This window comes from Anguilla anguilla, chromosome 15, assembly GCF_013347855.1.
Source record: "Anguilla anguilla isolate fAngAng1 chromosome 15, fAngAng1.pri, whole genome shotgun sequence".
Classification (NCBI taxonomy): domain Eukaryota; kingdom Metazoa; phylum Chordata; class Actinopteri; order Anguilliformes; family Anguillidae; genus Anguilla; species Anguilla anguilla.
This window is the reverse complement of record NC_049215.1, coordinates 10547908-10566888: the sequence shown is the minus strand read 5'-3', so window position 1 is coordinate 10566888 and position 18981 is coordinate 10547908. Positions and strand designations below refer to the sequence as shown.

The following is an 18981-nucleotide window of genomic DNA, read 5'->3' as shown; positions in this document are numbered from 1 at the left end:
CCAGAAAATGAAGAAGGAGCATACACAACTATCCGACCCAGAGTGCACTGAGCAGAACGCACGGTAGTGTGTGCCTGTGCACAAGCTCGGCTGTGCTGATGGAGAAGCGTGGTAGCCCGTGTGTGTGTGTGTGTGTGTGTGTGTGTGTGTGTGTGTGCGCGCAAAGACGCTGCGTGTGCAAAAATGCTGTGGTTACGGTATTTTACCAGGACAACACTGGAGTCATTCATACACAGCGCATTCCTGTGCTGCCACTGAGTTCCTTCAGAAGACCAGCATCTCAGAATACACTCCTGTAGGCTTCTACAAGAACTCCAGACTGAGTTCTGGTAACCTCGGTAACACAAACTAGAAGGCCAGACGTACACCAGGCAAACGCATGAGTGTTTAAACCTCAATGCTATGCACCATCTAGTAGGGCCAATGAACTGCTTTGTTCAGGCCATGTGACCTGGCCTGTCACTACCAATGGAGTGGCTATTTTGTTGGTTTTAAGAGGTCGCCAAAAACAGCCTGTCTAAAGTGGGTGTCTTATATTATTTCACAGCAGAGCTTCAGACCCAAGCAGCTAAAAAAAGAAGAGAGAAAATAACCCATTCTTGCCATATTCTGTACTGAGAGCGCATAAATTGTCCTCGCTAAATAAGTCTACACAATAATTAAAACCTTAATGTTCCTCTTAACTACAGAGCACTTCAATGTCAGTTCTCTCAGGTCTGTAATAATCTTAGTGGTGATCAAAAAGTTATCCCTGAAAATCCAACAGTATTTCCCCCAAGTGCAAGAGCAATATGATCACACGCTACTTTCCACAAATGAACTAGCCCATTCAAATTCATCAGTCACCAGTTAATTAAAGCAAACACTTTAAAAAGAAAGTGAATGTGTTGCTAAGTGTAAAAGTCCCTGTAAAATGAAGTGCATGCGTTGCTAAGTGTAAAAGTCCCCATAAAACAAAGTGAATATGTTGACAAGTGTAAACGTCCCCATAAACAAAAGTGAATGTGTTTGAGTGTAAAAGTCCCCGTAAAGCACAGACTCCTGACACGTTCTCCTGGACACACTTTCATCCGACACCACAAGGCCCGGGAGTCCAAGCCTTTACCCATCTGCTCTGGCTAATAGGTCCCCGATGTGACAATTTATGTACAGTAATGGACTCACTTCAGCCTGGCAAGTCACAGACAGTGCCACTATCTCCTCAACTAACTTCCTTACAGAGCTCAGGAGAAAAAATGCAACAGTGACTTGGGAACAAGCAATAAATAAATATATAAAAATATATTAAAAAATAGACGAAGTGAGCAGGTCTTGGGAGACTTTAAAGGAGAAGATGATAAATGCACAACGGCGAGTTTTAATCAGGGATGAAAGAGGGAGCGGGGCACAGCCAGCGTGTCTAGACTGCAGCCCGCGTCAGGAAGGCTCCGTACGGTATAAAATAACATCTGGAAGGCACATTAATCACAGTTAGGGCATTACTACCAGGCCCCTGGACACTGGGAAACTACTGCTGAAACCCATTAAGCCTCTCTGCTGTGTGGCAGGAGCACACGCTAACGCACAGCACAGCACTGACTGATGAAGCTAATACCCATGCTAACGCACAACACAGCACAGCACTGACTGAAGCCAATGCCCATGCTAACACACAGCACAGCAGTGACTGATGAAGCTAATACCCATGCTAACACACAGCACAGCACTGACTGATGAAGCTAATACCCATGCTAACACACAGCACAGCACTGATGAAGCCAATGCCTATGCTAACACACAGCCCAGCACTGATGAAGCCAATGTCCATGCTAACGCAAAACACAACACTGACTGAAGCAAATCCCCACACTAACACACAACACAACACTGACTGAAGCCAATGTCCATGCTAACGTACAGCACAGCACTGACTGATGAAGCTAATGCCCATGCTACCGCACAGCACAGCGTGCTGACTGAAGCTAATGCCTATGCTACCGCACAGCACAGCGTGCTGACTGAAGCTAATGCCTATGCTACCGCACAGCACAGCGTGCTGACTGAAGCTAATGCCTATGCTAACAAACGACACAGCACTGACGGATAAAGCCGAACCAACATGACGCACCAGTGGACGTACAGCCAACCGCCGACTGCGTCACGGTGCGTCGCAACCAGCCACGTGTCTGCGTCATCGTTATTAAAAATTTTCCGTCAACCTGGTGCGCCCCGCTTATTCATAATATTACTAAATGGTGTGCTTGGCTACGAGCCCAATTCAGTCGTTCTCATCTTTTTGTTTAATGTATAAATGTGCGGAATGCCCACCCGGTATTCACATCACAGCCGGGTAATGCACGGGAGCTCTGGCGCGTTCTGCTCGGAAACAAAGACGTCATCCCGCGAGTGGAGGAGCGGTGATTATGCGCACGGGGTACATGACACCGTTTAGGCGAACCTGTTAAAGTGCGACAGCGGAGGAGAAGGGTGTCGAGGCCGCCAGACGTGACTCACGTTCCTCCCGACGACCGGGGAGGAGGGGAGGGTAGGGGAGGGGAGGGGAGCCGCGAAAGGAGGAGAGAACCTTTCTTCCTCCTTCCTCCCCTCTCTCTCGTTCTCCCGCGGCCGAGCCCGCCAAGCCGCTAACTGACTCGTTTCCACTGCTCCTCCGTACTGCCAGAGACAAACTGCACACTTAGCCAACCGCAAGGCTAAATACCTTCCTTCTGAAATGGCCGATAGGGTGAAAGCTTATGGACGGAAAATGCTAGAAAATTCTGGGGCACAGAAAACGTGCCCCAGAAAACGAGGTTAACGGCAGGTTAAAGGTCATCGCGAGGGCAGCGAGATCAGCCTGACGGCGCAAAGCCCGGGCTTAGAAAAGCGGAGCCATCTGTCACCGAGCAGGGCGAGCGCCGCCGGCGAACCCGGCTCACGTTTAGCCTTCACGCGGAAGATAATCTCTCCGCAAATCTACCGCGCGGCGCACTCTGACCGCCGCGGGGAGCGGGAGCTGCAGCGGGGAGCGGCGGCGGAGCGAGACACCGCTTCATGCGGAAGTTTTGGAACAGCATAACCTCACGGGACCTGCGCGGTGGGGTTACTCTATAAGGAACAGGAAGCAGGAATCTAACGCTGCCTGCTCTACTCCAGTTTGCCCTCTCAAAACAAATAGCCTACCAACTGTGTTAACCTTCGACAACTGTAACTGTAAAAACTACACTACTACGATTTTGCAATGAATTATGGGAGACTGAGGGAAGGGGAACAGGGAAACGGGAGCATGCGCTCAAGTTTAGACGACACTGACACACCAAATTGTTAAAACGGATGACGGATACTGAAATGATAAGAAAATGGCATGATTGCTGCTATATACATCTCTGAACTTTGCAGAGAAGAGTGGCTTGTCTTGACAACGTCACCAGGGGGGTGATTTGTCTAAATTCGAGGTGCGCTCTCTTGTGAAGAGAAGTCACACGGTCCTGCTCTGGGCTGTTTTAGGGGTGAACTTTCTCCAAATACACCAGCATGTGCCCACTGTACCGTAAATACAGGGTGTGCTGTAGTTTACCCAGAAAAAGCACCAGGAATGAGCAGGAATGAGCAGTAAGCAGGCCAAGTGCATCAAAGTTGCTATTTATGTTTAAGATTCAACCGGTTCCTCTGAATAACAAGACCAGGTCAAAACCTAGTATATGGCCGGACCTCTCCGGCCGACCAATGGTGCAACTTCATCACTCAGTCACTCACTCACAGACATTCACGTTTGTAAGGCTGGCCCCGCTGTTGCGGTCCAGCTAAAAATGCACAAAGCAGGCGCAGTTATCGTTCTCTTAATTCTACATCAGTTGCGCGCAGTGCCGTCCACTGCGCGCGGTCTCGTGACCTCAGACGTCAGAAGGGCGTGGTCTTGCTGATAATACAGAGGGAAACCACGTACGGCCAGCACGGCCACCCAAAAAACCTCGCCTCCAGGCCTCGGGAGGTCACACAGCCGCAGGTCAAATTGTGCTTTTCCTAAATTATCTGAAAGCATTTTTAAATGCATCCTAAAAATAAAGCGCAGTGCATTTGGAAACCACATACCTTCCGAACTACTTTAATGTGTTCCCTGGTATATTCAAAAACTCCGGAAAAGCATTCTCACATATGCAGACAGACAGACACTCGTTTAAAAGTATCTGGAAACACAGGGGATTTTGTCCTGAATGTGTCCGTAATACAGTAACGCAGTCTCCGGGTAAATAAGATATGCGATAGTTTCGCCGGCCCTGGCAGACGGCTCCCCCCCGGTGCCAGGAAAGCGTGTAAAAGACGCAGAGCAGGTGCTGTTCATTATCGGCATGGAAACGGAGCCACCGCTGTTCATCATTGGCGATCCTCGCGGGAGGAAGCCACTGTCACTGCCAGCGGCGGCCACGCCGTTAGGCGGGGGACGGACCCCGCCTCCGGGGGGGGGGGGGGGGGCTCGTTAATCGCACGCGCGTCTTCGGACGCGCCCGTCCCATTTATCACAGGGGGCCCCCTATCTCTTCATCAGCACAGGGGCCACAAGTTCAATTCTGAAGCGCAAAAAACATACCCCACAAAGACGAATTACAGCGAGGAGAAGAACGTAATTAATTTTTTAAAAGTGTAATTACCCCAAACCTGAAAACGAATCCCAGTCCCCTTGCACACGCGGTACGATCGCCCAGAAGATTTTAGCCTTTTTCTTTTTTTCGCGGCCGGAGTCTGAACCGCAGCAGCGGGTCTAAGAGGCGGGGAAAAGTCGCGGTAATCACGGCGGGAAATCGAAGCCATTACCGCCGGAGTAAATGGGGAGGGCCGCGGGCGGGAGGGAGGGAGGGAGGGAGGGACGGAGGGAGGGAGGGTCGATTACACCGCCCCCGTCGACCGGTTCAGCCCAGGGGAGCCGCGGGTCACAGGGGTCGCGACCCCTGCATGAGCCCAGCGCGTTCGAGAGGCCGACGTCGTCTTGCGTCTCAAATCGGCTCGTGCGTACGGCCCTCTGTGCCTTCCGTCTGAGCGTCTGGCGCTCCAGTTCAACACGACCCGAGGCATTGTGTAGAGTGGAGTTTTTTTTTTCTTGATCTGGCTATGCACGTCACATTTTTACATTTAATTGTGATAATGAAACAATTCACATGTGGCTCAAGTGCACATTCTCAGCTTTTATTTCAGGGTATTTTTATACACTTTGGTTTCACCATGAAGAAATTACAGCACTTTTTATTTTTATTTTTTACATAGCCTCCCCATTTCAGGGCACCATAATGGTTGGGACATAGATGTAAATGAAAGTTGCCATGTTCAGTACTCTATCATATATCCTCTGCATGCAATGACTGCTTGAAGTCTGTAACCCATAGACATCACCAGGTGCTGAGTGCCTTCTCTGGTGACATTGTGATAGGCTAAGACTGCAGGAGTGTGTGTCAGAGAGCGGTGTGTCAGTGGCAGAAAGAATTAGGCTAAGACTAACTGCAGGAGTGTGTGTCAGTAGGAGAAAGAATTAGGCTAAGACTAACTGCAGGAGTGTGTGTCAGTAGCAGAGAGAATTAGGCTAAGACTAATTGCAGGAGAGCGTGTCAGTAGCAGAGAGAATGAGACTAAGACTAATTGCAGGAGAGCGTATGACAACACAAGCACCCGCCCGCGCTCCACGCAGCTCTTCTCCCAAGCCAAAATAAAACTGTGTGTCATTTTGGCACGTGGCGGTTCAAAACACCACCGCAGAGGAAGTGAAATTTATTATTATTTTTTTTTTAAGCTTCACACGTTTCGCCCCTGACTTCGATTCAGAAAACCTCTTCATTCGGGTTTCGCAGCCGCCTGCGCCGAAACTGACGGCGTTTACGCGGAAGACTGAAGAGCACTCAGTGACGCGAGTCCGCAGGGTCAGAACTACTCCTTTCAACGCGTTAAGACTTCTACAGATCTGTGGAGAGAAGAAAAAGAAAACCATTCTCTCTCGTGCGCAATAGATAAATGAAGCCCTTGGACTTCAGAGAAGAAAGGTCCATTTCAGCCAGAGCCAGAGAATGCAACGAACTGCAGTTAAACACAGGTCTGCTTTTATACGGGTTTAGCCTACATTCTCCACAAGGTTACTGCAGTTATCACTGCAACTCCAAGCAGATCAGGAAGCCACAGTCGGCGATTAATATGAATTACCAACAGAGGGAAAAGAGGACCCATGGTACCATAGACTAGGGGTCAGCAACTCACGGTCCTCGAGGGCCGAGAACTGCTGGTTTTCCACCCTCCCTTTGCCTGGGAGCCAGGTGTGAAGACAGTTCGGCCAATCAGTAGCACTAATTACCCGGGAGAAAAGAAAACCAGGGCTAGATTTGGATTTGAGGGCCAGAGGGCCAGAGTTTATGATCCCTGCCATAGACGCTTCTGCTCCACGGTACCATAGACACTTCTGCTTCACAGTACCATAGCTGCTTCTGCTCCACGATACCACAGACGCTTCTGTTCCACGAAACCATAGACGCTTCTGCTCAACGGTACCACAGGCGCTTCTGCTCCACGGTACCACAGATGCTTCTGTTCCACGATACCATAGACGCTTCTGCTCCACAGTACCATAGACTCGTCTGCTCCACGGTACCATAGACACTTCTGCTTCACAGTACCATAGCTGCTTCTGCTCCACGATACCACAGGCGCTCCTGCTCAACGGTACCACAGATGCTTCTGCTCCACGATACCACAGGCGCTTCTGCTCAACGGTACCACAGGCGCTTCTGCTCAACGGTACCACAGGCGCTTCTGCTCCACGGTACCACAGCGCTTCTGCTCCACGGTACCATAGGCGCTTCTGCTCCACGGTACCATAGACTCGTCTGCTCCACGGTACCATAGACGCTTCTGCTCCACAGTACCATAGACTTGTCTGCTCCACGGTACCACAGACGCTTCTGCTCCACGGTACCACAGACGTTTCTGCTCCACGGTACCATAGGCGTTTCATTTTAACTGCACCCATCGCTGTGTGAAGCAGCACCTACAAAAGCGGGATATAATCTACAATTCTAATTACACCAAGGCTGCTCATGTTAAAATAAATTACATGCCAACAGAGCAGTCAAACACACAGCACGACCAGCGCAATTAAAAGGGAAAGAAGCCAAAAGTTGAACGCCGCTTGTTCTTATATTCTAGAAATATCCACAAGTGAATAAAGAATTGTTCACGTGTTAAAAAAAGGTGACGCTTAACTAAGGGGGTAAAAATAGCACGCACTAAAACTAGGCTGAGAAGCGACACCTATAATAGGTGCGGTATAATGGCGCCTGCATGCTAATTATCGGAGGTCTCCAGAAGCAAACGTAACCTCTCACCAGCCTCACAGCACATTCTTCTTGCTTAGAGTTTTCGGGTTTCTTGTTTTTTAAATTTCTCCCAAGTTACGGTCGTTCGAGGTTCGTTTAATTTTCACGCTCCCGCACGAGTTCCGCTGAACGTAATAAGGAGCCGCGCTCTCGTCTTATTTTCATATTATTCACATTAGCGCGCACCGCGCTAGCCTGCCAACAACCGCCAACCGCCAACGGGGGCCGTGCAGGGTGACCGAGTTCACGTTGGCCGAGTTCCTGTAGCGTTTAAATATAACGCCTCGTTTAGCCATGCGAATGCTTCGGCGTGACACGTTCTCCAATGCCCTCCCCGAAACACACGAGGACATTCCCGTCCAGCGCAAAGAGCACAGAGGCGCTTCATGACTGGCACTTCAAAAGGCCAATTTACACTGACCTTATGAAAGCGATGAAACAGTACACTCACTTATTTTAAATAAGTGACTGTCCAGCTTAGGAGATGATGGAAGGTGTATTTCTGTTATTCTATGGAGCTAAAGTTGTTTTTATCTGCAGCCATTGACAGAGCTAACACAGTGACCATGCAGCTCATATCGTCTAATAAATTTGTTCTGGGTCCATGGGGATGAAATTGATGATGTAATCATCTTATCGGTCTTATCGTCTATCTACAAGTAGGCAAATTTCTCAAAGGACTGGACAATTCCTTTAAGAATTAGGCATCTCTCAATCTGGTTCAATATACATTTTATTTTCATTTAAAACCCAGAATACTTTCAAGAAACTTGTACTTATAATACATTCTACAAACCCTCCTCTCTCTCTCCTTCTCCTTCCCTCTCCCCTTCTCTCTCTTTCCTTCCCTCCCTTCCTCCATCTCTCACCCTCTCCCCCTCTCTCTCCCTCTCCTTCCCTTTCTCTCCCTCTATCCCTCTCTCTGTCTCTTCCTCTCCTTCCCTCACTCTTTCTCACTCTCCCCCTCCCTCTCTCTCTCTCTCTCAGACTCGGACACCCTGTTCCTGGTGGGGCCCAGTCCTTTCCCCCCACATTCCCACACACGTGCAGCCGCACAGCGGCAGAAAGCAGCACAGGCCCGGTGGCTGCGTCTCGTCCGCAGGGCAGAACGGCATCCTGGGACGGTTCCCGCACGCTCTCGCAGGCGCAGGAGCTCCCGCGCGAGCCTGTGCTAATCCTGGCGAGCGTGACCGCGGGAAACATCGCCCCCACCTCCCTGCCGGTCACCGGGATGGGGGAAACCCCCCCCACTGGCCCTGCAGCTAATGAGGTCATCACCGCACACACTGCTCAGTGTGAGAGGGACACACAGGGTAGGCTGCTCAGTTTGAGAGGGACACGCAGGGCAGGCTGCTCAGTTTGAGAGGGACACACAGGGCAGGCTGCTCAGTTTGAGCGGGACAGGCAGGGCAGGCTGCTCAGTGTGAGAGGGACACACAGGGCAGGCTGCTCAGTTTGAGAGGGACACGCAGGGCAGGCTGCTCAGTTTGAGAGGGACACACAGGGCAGGCTGCTCAGTTTGAGAGGGACACACAGGGCAGGCTGCTCAGTTTGAGCGGGACAGGCAGGGCAGGCTGCTCAGTGTGAGAGGGACACACAGGGCAGGCTGCTCAGTGTGAGAGGGACACACAGGGCAGGCTGCTCAGTTTGAGAGGGACACGCAGGGCAGGCTGCTCAGTTTGAGAGGGACACACAGGGCAGGCTGCTCAGTTTGAGAGGGACACACAGGGCAGGCTGCTCAGTTTGAGAGGGACACGCAGGGCAGGCTGCTCAGTTTGAGAGGGACACACAGGGCAGGCTGCTCAGTTTGAGAGGGACACACAGGGCAGGCTGCTCAGTTTGAGAGGGACACGCAGGGCAGGCTGCTCAGTTTGAGAGGGACACACAGGGCAGGCTGCTCAGTTTGAGAGGGACACGCAGGGCAGGCTGCTCAGTTTGAGAGGGACACACAGGGCAGGCTGCTCAGTTTGAGAGGGACACACAGGGCAGGCTGCTCAGTTTGAGAGGGACACGCAGGGCAGGCTGCTCAGTTTGAGAGGGACACACAGGGCAGGCTGCTCAGTGTGAGAGGGACAGGCAGGGCAGGCTGCTCAGTTTGAGCGGGAGGGACAGGCAGGGAGTTTACGCACAGGACACGCTGAGGGAGAAGCTCTCCGCCTCAGCTGGGTCTACAGGCCTCAGCCCGGTGCATCCCCACGCAGTGCAGCCACTGGCAGCCAGAGAGAGGGGAAGGAGAGGGGAAGAGGAAAGGACGGAGAGAGGGGGATAGAGAGAGGGAGACAGAGAGAGGGGGGAGGAGAGGGAGCAAGGGAGGGAGGGAGGGGGAGAGAGAGAGAGAGAGAGAGAGAGGGAGAGAGAGAGAGAGGGAGGTGGGAAGAGAGGGTGAAGGGAGGGAGAGGGGAAGAGAGGGTGAGGGGAGGGAGAGAGAGGGAGGGGAAAGAGATTGCGAGGGGGAGAGAGGGAGAGAGAGAGAGGGGGGGGGGGAGAGGGGAAAAGAGGGTGAGGGGGGGAGAGAGTGAGAGTACGAGACAGGTAATTGGAGAGACCTCCTCACAAAACACAATCCGGGTAACCTGAAATGTGCCCAAACAGCGAGCCGGGGGACAAGAGTGTCCAAGCTGTGCCTGCCGCTCACAGAGGGCTCGCTGGAGCGCAAACGCTGCTGTGACGATGACAACCGTCTCCGCGGTGGCCAAGGACGGAAGAGCGCGGTGCTTCCCGGCAAAAAAGAAAGGCGGCATTCGCACGGTCGAGATTTACGGAGGGGAAACCGTGCTGGGGCTGAGTCGTTGGGTTTCGAGGCGGTAAAACGCGGAGCTGGCTGACATTTGGCGTTCCAGGAAGCGGCGCAGGATGTCTGCAGCGTGTGAGGTGAAGCGTTTGACTCATCGCCGTGCGGTCCTGTCGGGGAAGGCAGCTCCTCGCACTTGAAAGGGCTCCCTGTAACGTGCTCAGCCCGATGCTGTAAAAGAGGGCGTATGCCGGCACGAGCCCGTGCCAGAGTTCAACGCTCACGCTCAATCACACCCTATTGGTCAAGCATGTTTTTACGAGGACAAGACGTTAGTACCGAGTGACAGCACTGAGCGACCGTACTGAGCGACAGCACTGCACATCGCTGTACATATCTTTACTGTTGTTACTGTTCCAGTTCTCATGAGTAATTTCCTGAAGTTATTTGACTTATTGTTAGTTCCAGGAATTCAGTGGAACCGGCGCTATATGAGAGAGAAATGTGTGCAGATAAAAATGTCCAAGTTGTAAATGCCGGTTTAAAAGACAAACTGTGAAAGGGACCATTATGTGAAACTCCCATTCATTTTCTCTCTAGAGAAATACTCCTTTGATCCGGAACTCCACATACGGGTAAAGGTTCTGTTCGCTTTATGGCAAACCTCCGAGTCCCATTTATGCGCACCAGCTATGGAATGGTGGCCACTGTTAGTTTAGGCCTGTAACACCGCACAGGAAATGTGCTGGAACACAGTGTGGGGGCATTTACGGCATTAGAAAGCTTTCATCAGCACTGCTAGCAAATCACTACTTTTGTCAAAAGCCACAATTTCCTCCGTAATTTACCAGAAGTGCTACACGCTCCTTCACTGGCACGAAGCAAATTTGACTTGAGCAAAGTTTCCTTCAGCTGAACTCGTGGAGTCACCAAATTGACAGATATCTTTCTCAGAGTCAGGCAACGGCAAACAGAAAAGAGCACGTTGAGAAAAATGGATTATAAACAGAACGTGCCAGCCACAACAGCAGCACCTTGTATCTTGACAGCCTTCAGCTGCCAGTTGAACTAGGTAGGCTAATAGATGCTCCTTAAGAATTCCTGTTTAATTTCCATGTCACTATAGCAACATTTCTTATAGCTTGCTGCAAACAAGTGAGGGCAAAACATTCAATTATGTGCAAGTCATTTGACAGAGGAAATTCTGAACTCTCGAGTAGACGTGCTGTACTAATCATATGGCACTACATGCACATGCACAAAACGTCCTTCTGTTTTACTGAAGCAATATTTATGGCATCAATAGGACCATAAATAAACATGGCTGATGACACTACACAGATAAGGCTATTTGTTGATAGATTTTGTGTTAGCCACGGAAAAGCAGAAAGGAATGCTTGTATTGAACTGACCCTTGAAGGAGCAGTTTTTCCTTCACAGCTTCGTACGAGACACTTCGGCGGTGAAGGAGGGAAATTGACATGTCCTCCCGAACGGCGTATTACGTGAAGGAGATTTTTCAAGCACTGCGTGCCCTTCAAAGGTTCAATTAGCTCAAGTCCAAGTGGAAAATCCAATATGGCACACTTCGACCGTTAGCTTCCACGCCACCGTTTGGACAGCCGGCACCATATGGCCGGAGCCTGTGATTGGCTGGGTTCTGCACAAACCAATCAAGTTTGATGAGTCTATGAGCTTCCATGTAGACTAACAGCCATGTTCTCAGAGCTGCCAATAATAATTATAATAATAATAACAACAATAACAATAGCAATAGAATTAACAACAACAGTAGTGATTATTTTTATTAGTGTTGCTATTGTTATTATTATTATTATAACAAACAACAACAATAATAATAATAATCCACTAATATATCTGGGGGCTGGTGAAGTATTCTACATTTTGACACCTTTTCATAATCTACAGACTGGAAAGTTGCTAAAAATACCAGATCAAAAAACTGTTGCTTCAAAAGCGTCATGTGGTCACGTGGTTTCCAAACAAACATGTTATCTGATTAAACCAAGCTGAATGTCATCTGGAGTTGTGGTAATGCCGTGACGCACCTCAGAAAAATCGCTCAAGATACGACCGTTTATAAAACAAGCAACGACAGGAATAAGGGTCTATTTAAAAAAACAACTAAACATCAGATAAATCTTATATATTGTATCAAGCCATATAAACAGCAATCTGTGTTCATTCGTGGCATTTGTACGGAATAGAATTGCAACAAGGAGTGGGTATTAATTAAAACGCAAAACGGCAGCGAGGCATTTATTTGAGAAAACAATCATAATCAGTGAATTGAGGCTGTAGATGTTCATACGGCTTTCAAGTTGAATAGAGGGTGGCTCTGGGCAATTTTCACAAATGTATCCAGGGGCAGGTTTTAAGAATGTGACAAATAAGTTAACTTATTCCAAGATTGTTTAAAAGATGCTGGTAAGCGCATCTAGATCCACCCCAAGCCCTGCAATGAGCAAGGGAGCTACGACTACGTTCAGCAGTTGATATACATTGCACACCATGCCTGGTGATTAAACTAAACGAGAGAGGAATGAACCTCACTCAAAAGTAGGCATCATGGAAAGGAATAGGCCTAACATGCGCTGAATTTGAGCTCGTGGCTGAAAAATTTCCGTTCTGCAAGAGCGCACGGCACCGCCATCCTCAGATGCAAACCCTATATGGCGGATAAATGTTCCTGGGACATGACTCGACGACCCCGGGACACAGAGCGACTAAGAAACATTTCTGCGCGTCAATAAACGTATGGAAACTGAGCGCGGCCGGGCCGCACAGAGGTTTTGTGGAAGGAACAGAAGAGGGAAGAAGAAAAACAGAAGGGGCTATAAATAAAAGAAGGGGCAGTATTTTACTCTCCGCGGAACACTTGCTGCAAGGTTGAGTAACGATCCCGTGACGGGAGAAGAGCGCTAGCATTCCACAGCACCAGCGGCGGACGCGCGCACAGACGGCAGCGAGAGCGTCTCTTCTTCAGTCCAGTTCCATTTAGCTGGCCACGCTACCAAGAAACGCCCACGCTCCCCGATATTAATCAAAGGCCAAAGCGTGCGCTGAGTTTTTAACCACGCCAACGAGTGCTTTATGTAATCTCACAAAAACTGCGCTAATGTCAAGTAGCAATTTTCAAGCTCCTTAGCCATAAGTGAATGCCGATTATAGCGGACTACTCCGGGACTACTGCGGACAGCTCCGGGGCCACAGCGCAAGCTAACGGGACATTTTATGCGACGGTCTCATTCCTATTAAATCGAACTGGATGCATACAAAATATCAATAACGGACAAAGTGTACGTGAAACCTAGCCATAAAACCGCTCAAAAGCTGCACCGGCTGAAGCTACGCTTTATTGGGCAATTCGGAGGTAATCCACTGCCTACACTAGGGCAAAGTGCACGGCTAATGCTATTACCTCTCACTTGTCACTCGGCTTTCAAAGGATAACCCTGACCGACCAACTGTTGCCGCAGCTTTTTTTTTTTTTTGTGAAAAGGCTCATATACGGGATTAACTTGACAGCTATCTTCCTAAGTGAAGACGCTGCACGATTTCCCAGATTCGCCTTTACTTAAGTCAGCAAAACTCCACGTCCGCTGTAAAGAGGGCCGAATGTAATGTGCGGAGAAGAACCCGCGGGCCTATGCATCAATCTCGCGCTGAAATTAGGAGCCGCAATAAAATTAAGAGCCTGCTTTATTGGCTCTTCTCCAGATGCTTTATTTTATGACATAAGAGCTTCGCTCTGTTTAATATGCCAGTGCAAGAGCCCGCTCAAACTAAAAGCCAAAACTGGAAATGCAGCCTGCGTAGTGAACTCGTACTTTCTCCAAGGGGCAACAGAAAAAGATGCCGCAAATTACGGTAATTCTATTACTGTAATTTGAATTCTGTGACATCTGCAAGCTCTCCAGCCAGCTGTCCTCTGCTGGCCACACCCTTTCTGACTGTGTGCACCGAGCATTTCAACCACTGTCAGCAGCCCAAATGCCCCTGCACACTGGGCAACAGGGCACCTCACAGAGCGACACACTGAGGAACAGCCCTGTAATGCCCCTGCAAACTGGGCTATGGGGCACCTCATAGGGCAACACACTGAGGAACAGACCTGCACTGCCCCTGCACACTGGCCTATAGGGCACCTCATAGGGCAACACACTGAGGAACAGACCTGCAACGCCCCTGCACACTGGCGTATAGGGCGCCTCATAGGGCAACACACTGAGGAACAGACCTGCAATGCCCCTGCACACTGGCCTATAGGGCACCTCATAGGGCAACACACTGAGGAACAGACCTGCAATGCCCCTGCACACTGGCCTATAGGGCACCTCATAGGGCAACACACTGAGGAACAGACCTGCAATGCCCCTGCACACTGGGCTACATGGCACCTCACAGAGCGACACACTGAGGAACAGGCCTGTTCCAAATGGTGAGAGCGGAACACGCGGGCCAGATTCTCTCTCTTGGCTCCGATTTTAAACGCATCGACAGACGCCGGTCCCGCCTGAAAGCGCGCTTGGCTGGAGGACCGGGGAGCCGAAGGCGTCCAAGCGTTTAAGGCCCGCTGCTGGCCCGCCCGTCGGCAGCGCTAGCGAAAGCCACGTTCCGCTTGCACACGCAGGCTCTCCAGAGAGCGGCGGGAGGTAAAGGGTTAACCCGCTCAACGCTGGGCACAGCGACCTCTGAAAAAGGGAAACGGTGGTCGACGCTGACAGCCAATAGAAGGGCGAGTGGGCGGGGCCACAGGGTAGTGGCGAGAAAACCCACGGCACGCCGCGCAGTCCCGTCCCGAAAAGGGACGAAAACCAACAAACCGCTTCCCGCCCACAAATTCGGGAAATGTGATCTTGTGCAAAGCTCTGTGTGATTAGCGAAAGTGTGATTAACCTCGTTCTGGGCACGCTCCCAGCACCAGTCTGCTGCGCTAACGCGCGCTAACACAGCTCTTTCGGCTACGTCCCCTCTCCCGACCCGAGACCAAACCCACTGCCCTCCCCGCTGAACATCACTCAGTGTCCTAGGGGTTTCTGGGGGGGGGGGGGGGGGGGGGGGGGGGGGGGGGGGGGGGGGGGGGGGGGGGGAGAGATGTCCAAGCCTCATTATGTCTAATGCAAGTTATTCCCCTCAGCAATCTATCAAACCAAACCAAACCTGAGACTGCAAACCAGAAGAAGAATGGATCAGTTCAGTCACATCCAACAACAAGGGAAAACTTACTGCTCACACAGGGCTTGAAGCCTGGTGATTTGCATGATAGTTTATGGATTACCTTTAGGGATGTTCGTTCCATCTACAAACACGTGAGGCATGCATCTCAACAGTACAACATGGCTACACACAAAACCATAGGCGCTAAGGAGATTTCAATGCAAATGCGCATGTCTTAACCAGTGCACGTTTATTTCATTCACTGGGTACGGTGATGCCCGAATCTTTAAGGTCACCGCTGTGCCAAAGTGGCTTGGAACATTAAAGATGGGAAAATGAACCAAACGTATTGGTTCATTAAACAAATTCATTTCCAAGCGTGGTCCTGCCGACTATGCCAAATTAATTACCACTTGCAGCTACGCAAACAAAACGAAAGGCAATGTGTACCAATGTACAATACGGCAATGGTATTCACCACCCGCTCGGATTCAATAACAGACCGCAAGACGCAAATATTTACATCTACATTTCAAAACAAAGCGTTTCTTTGGTGATTACGGGTGGCGAATGTGACACTTGTGGTTCTTTTTTGCTATATAATGAGCCGAAGTTTAATTTTCAACTGACAGCAGGGCAGCCTAACTGACTTAATCAGTGACGACACGTGCAATTACACTGTCAAAATGTAAGGAATTATTTAATTTCCATTAACAGGGCAACTTATTTTATCTACCAAAATACTAAAGCTCTTGGTAAAAAAAACCCTTGTTTTAAAATGTATTAAGCAGTGCACAACTTCTACAAGTTACTACGATATCGATTCCTTTCTCGAGCTGTCAAACTTTAGTACTCAAACACTGATAGTAGATGTTGCGTTTGTTTATTATAAATGGCAAAAACAGAGGACAAAATAGCGATCCAACTGATCAAAAGCAAAACTGATACGGGTCCGTTTATCACCAGCCTTAAACTGAGCCCCAAAACATATGCATTATTGACATAGCTGTATACATAATATATGTAGCTTGGAAGCTGCCCTAATATAAAAATGCACGCACGGCTACACCACGTAAGACCATTTTTATCTAGCTAGCTGGCAAGGTAAGGCTACCCCTATCGCTGTGTTGTGGGGTCACACTCCTTGTGCTGAACATATTCGGCTAGCCTTTCAGCACTCTGTTCATTCAGCTCCACGGTCAAGGTTATACAGTTAATTTAGCTACATTTTTTACAGTTCGGTGTAGAACAAAGAACAGCAGGGGACTCAATGCCCAACATAGCTGATCCATTGTCAACAAACCAATAAATCGACCCCTCTCGTGTTGGGGATAAAGCGAGAAATGACCCGCACTACTGACTGTAAGGAGCTGTCTTTCGGAACGGTACGGGCTTAAGTTACCTTGTTTTGCTGGATAAGAGCCATGCAAATCAGACGTTACATTTACATCACCTCCGCTTAATACAAAGATAAACATGCGGTTTTTAGCCAGCATTCGCATACAAAGACACACTGCACCTGAAACAACTCGACCACCACAGACGTGTACAAGATAGCCACTCACCTGAGGAACACGAAATTAGGAACACGGCAAAGGCTAGTTTGGTTGCTGTTCCCATGGTCAATCCAGTGACAAATCCTTTATTTCGAGGAAATCCTTCGGCTTCGTTTAGTTCAACAAGGGGCTGGTGTTCAGTTCTTGTGCCGTGTGTATTTTGCTACTTGAATTTGTGAAATAGACACATTCTTTCAAGCTTACTGTTAATTTGGCTTGCTTTAAATGTCCGTCAAGAAGAAAAATCAAACGAACTCATTGCAAATAAAACTGACATGTAGTTCAACGCTGGAAAATCCCAGATCTTTGCTGGAAAAGGCCCCGTTCCCGGCTCCTATATTTATCGTACCGAACTCGAAAAACGTGTCATTGGGCTTGTATGTTCTTCACTTGCATCTGCCTAGCTAACTTCGTCAGATATACTGTTTTCTGGCTACCAACCCAGTTTTTAGAGAAGGAATAAGCCAGCTAGCAAGCTAAACATCTGAGGGATCCAACGGTGAAAAATCACAGCGGATACTTGGCAGAAATAGATAGCACTCGCTAGTGTTAATAGTTAATAGTGTAGCTCAGAAAAAAATATCTTACCGCAAGCTTGCTTGTTGATAGATAACTTAGCCAGCTTTCATATTAGCCAGCATATCACCTTACTGCTGGTGCTGAAAATCATTTAACACTTAATGTTAGCAATTTAACTATTAGCTATCTACAACGCTTCAGATAACTTAACTAGCAATTATCTTTGCAGATAACTAACGTTAGTTGGCTACACCAAAGATCAATAGCCTTGGCTTGGATAGCGAAGCAGCTCCGCCAGCTCAAGGTTGTTTTTTTAAAGTTAATTGCTGATTATTTGCAGTAATATAGAGGTAGAGAAACACGGCATCGCACAGTCCGGGAGCGGTGACATATTTAGGATTTGCATTATCACCAAATTCTGCATCGATTCATATCATTTACATTAGCAAGCAAGCAGCAGCAATGCCATCTGAACTTTCCAAACAGCAACTCGTGGCGATACAGTAAAGCAACACTGTTTATTTACTCTCAGACCATTATGTTGCAAAATCGTTCTATTCGAGTGTTAAATCCAAAAAGGCTGAAGATGAAACAACCTCCATTCAGCTAATGTTTGCCAAGTCAGAAGTACGGTCCAGATTTCCAAAGGCTCTTCTCCACACGGGAAGCTGAACTTTATCAGTCAGCAATGGTTTAAAAATACACCGCAAATTAAGATCCTTGTTCAACTGTATTCTTCTCCAGACGTCAGACAACCAACATGACAGATCCACCGCGTTGCAGCATGTAAAAAAAACAATACTTGTTTTTATACATATTTTGCTAAAAAACGACGAGTGACGTTGCTGCCTTCGCCAGACTGGTTGTGTGAAAGAAGCCAGCTGGATAAGTTAAGCTAACTGCGGGTAGGACCCGATCGGGGCGACAAGTTCAAACCTAACGTTAGGTTACAAAATAACTTCACTGTCGAAGCGCACAACGTTTCGCGGTAGCCAAGAGTGATTAAAACAGCTGCCTTTCGATTGGTATTAATTTAGGCTTTCGACTGTATTTCGCTTAAAACCTCCAGCTGTCATGGGTCTCCTTGACCGACGATCTTCCTCCAGTCGTTTCCCTCTCATTCAGTGAGTAGACTGAATTCAAGATGGCGGCCAGCACTGATTGTTTTTGTTTTTTCCCCACTCTTTTCGCGTCACCAGCAGTACTTCTGCACGGCAAATTACAACTGATAGACATCTCCGCGTGTCCAATAAAAATAGAGGAATGCCACACCAATTGCCAAAGGACTCCGAAACCCAACCAATCCCCCACAAGATTATGCCCTGCTTGTTGTATTCACTCGGAGAGATAATTGGTTGATTATCTCCCCGCACAATCCTTCTATTGGTGGAAACCACACTTCTGAAGCGTCAAGGACGATTATCGACGAGGTTGTGTTGTTTTCGCAGAGGAAAGCAACAGAGAGCAACTCCTTTCGTTCGGAATGATTGATAGGATGTTTGTCTTATCACAGTTTTAAGATTATGCGGTTTATCAGCACACACTCAAGAAAAGACAGATTTCTGCTATGGAATGATTAGCTGTGATACAAACTGAGTGTTTAGATTCAAGCATAATTCCAGATTGAGCAGTTGCATAAATTATTCATTCGTTTCTGCCTCCGATGGTG

The 18981-nt window shown here is 48.8% G+C and overlaps 1 protein-coding gene across 2 annotated transcripts in view; it reads right to left on the bottom strand.

The window, feature by feature from the left end:
• Positions 1 to 18501, bottom strand: part of LOC118214263 (activin receptor type-2A) — a 58815-nt gene extending 40314 nt beyond the window's left edge. Inside the window, exon 1 of one of the 2 annotated variants that reach the window (XM_035394085.1) lies at positions 16803 to 18501. In XM_035394085.1, the coding sequence (XP_035249976.1) occupies positions 16803 to 16857 (55 nt within the window). In that variant the 5' untranslated portion in view covers positions 16858 to 18501. The remainder of the gene's footprint in view (positions 1 to 16802) is intronic. The other variant, XM_035394086.1, reaches the window with a different exon arrangement.
• Positions 18502 to 18981: the final 480 nt, after the last annotated feature.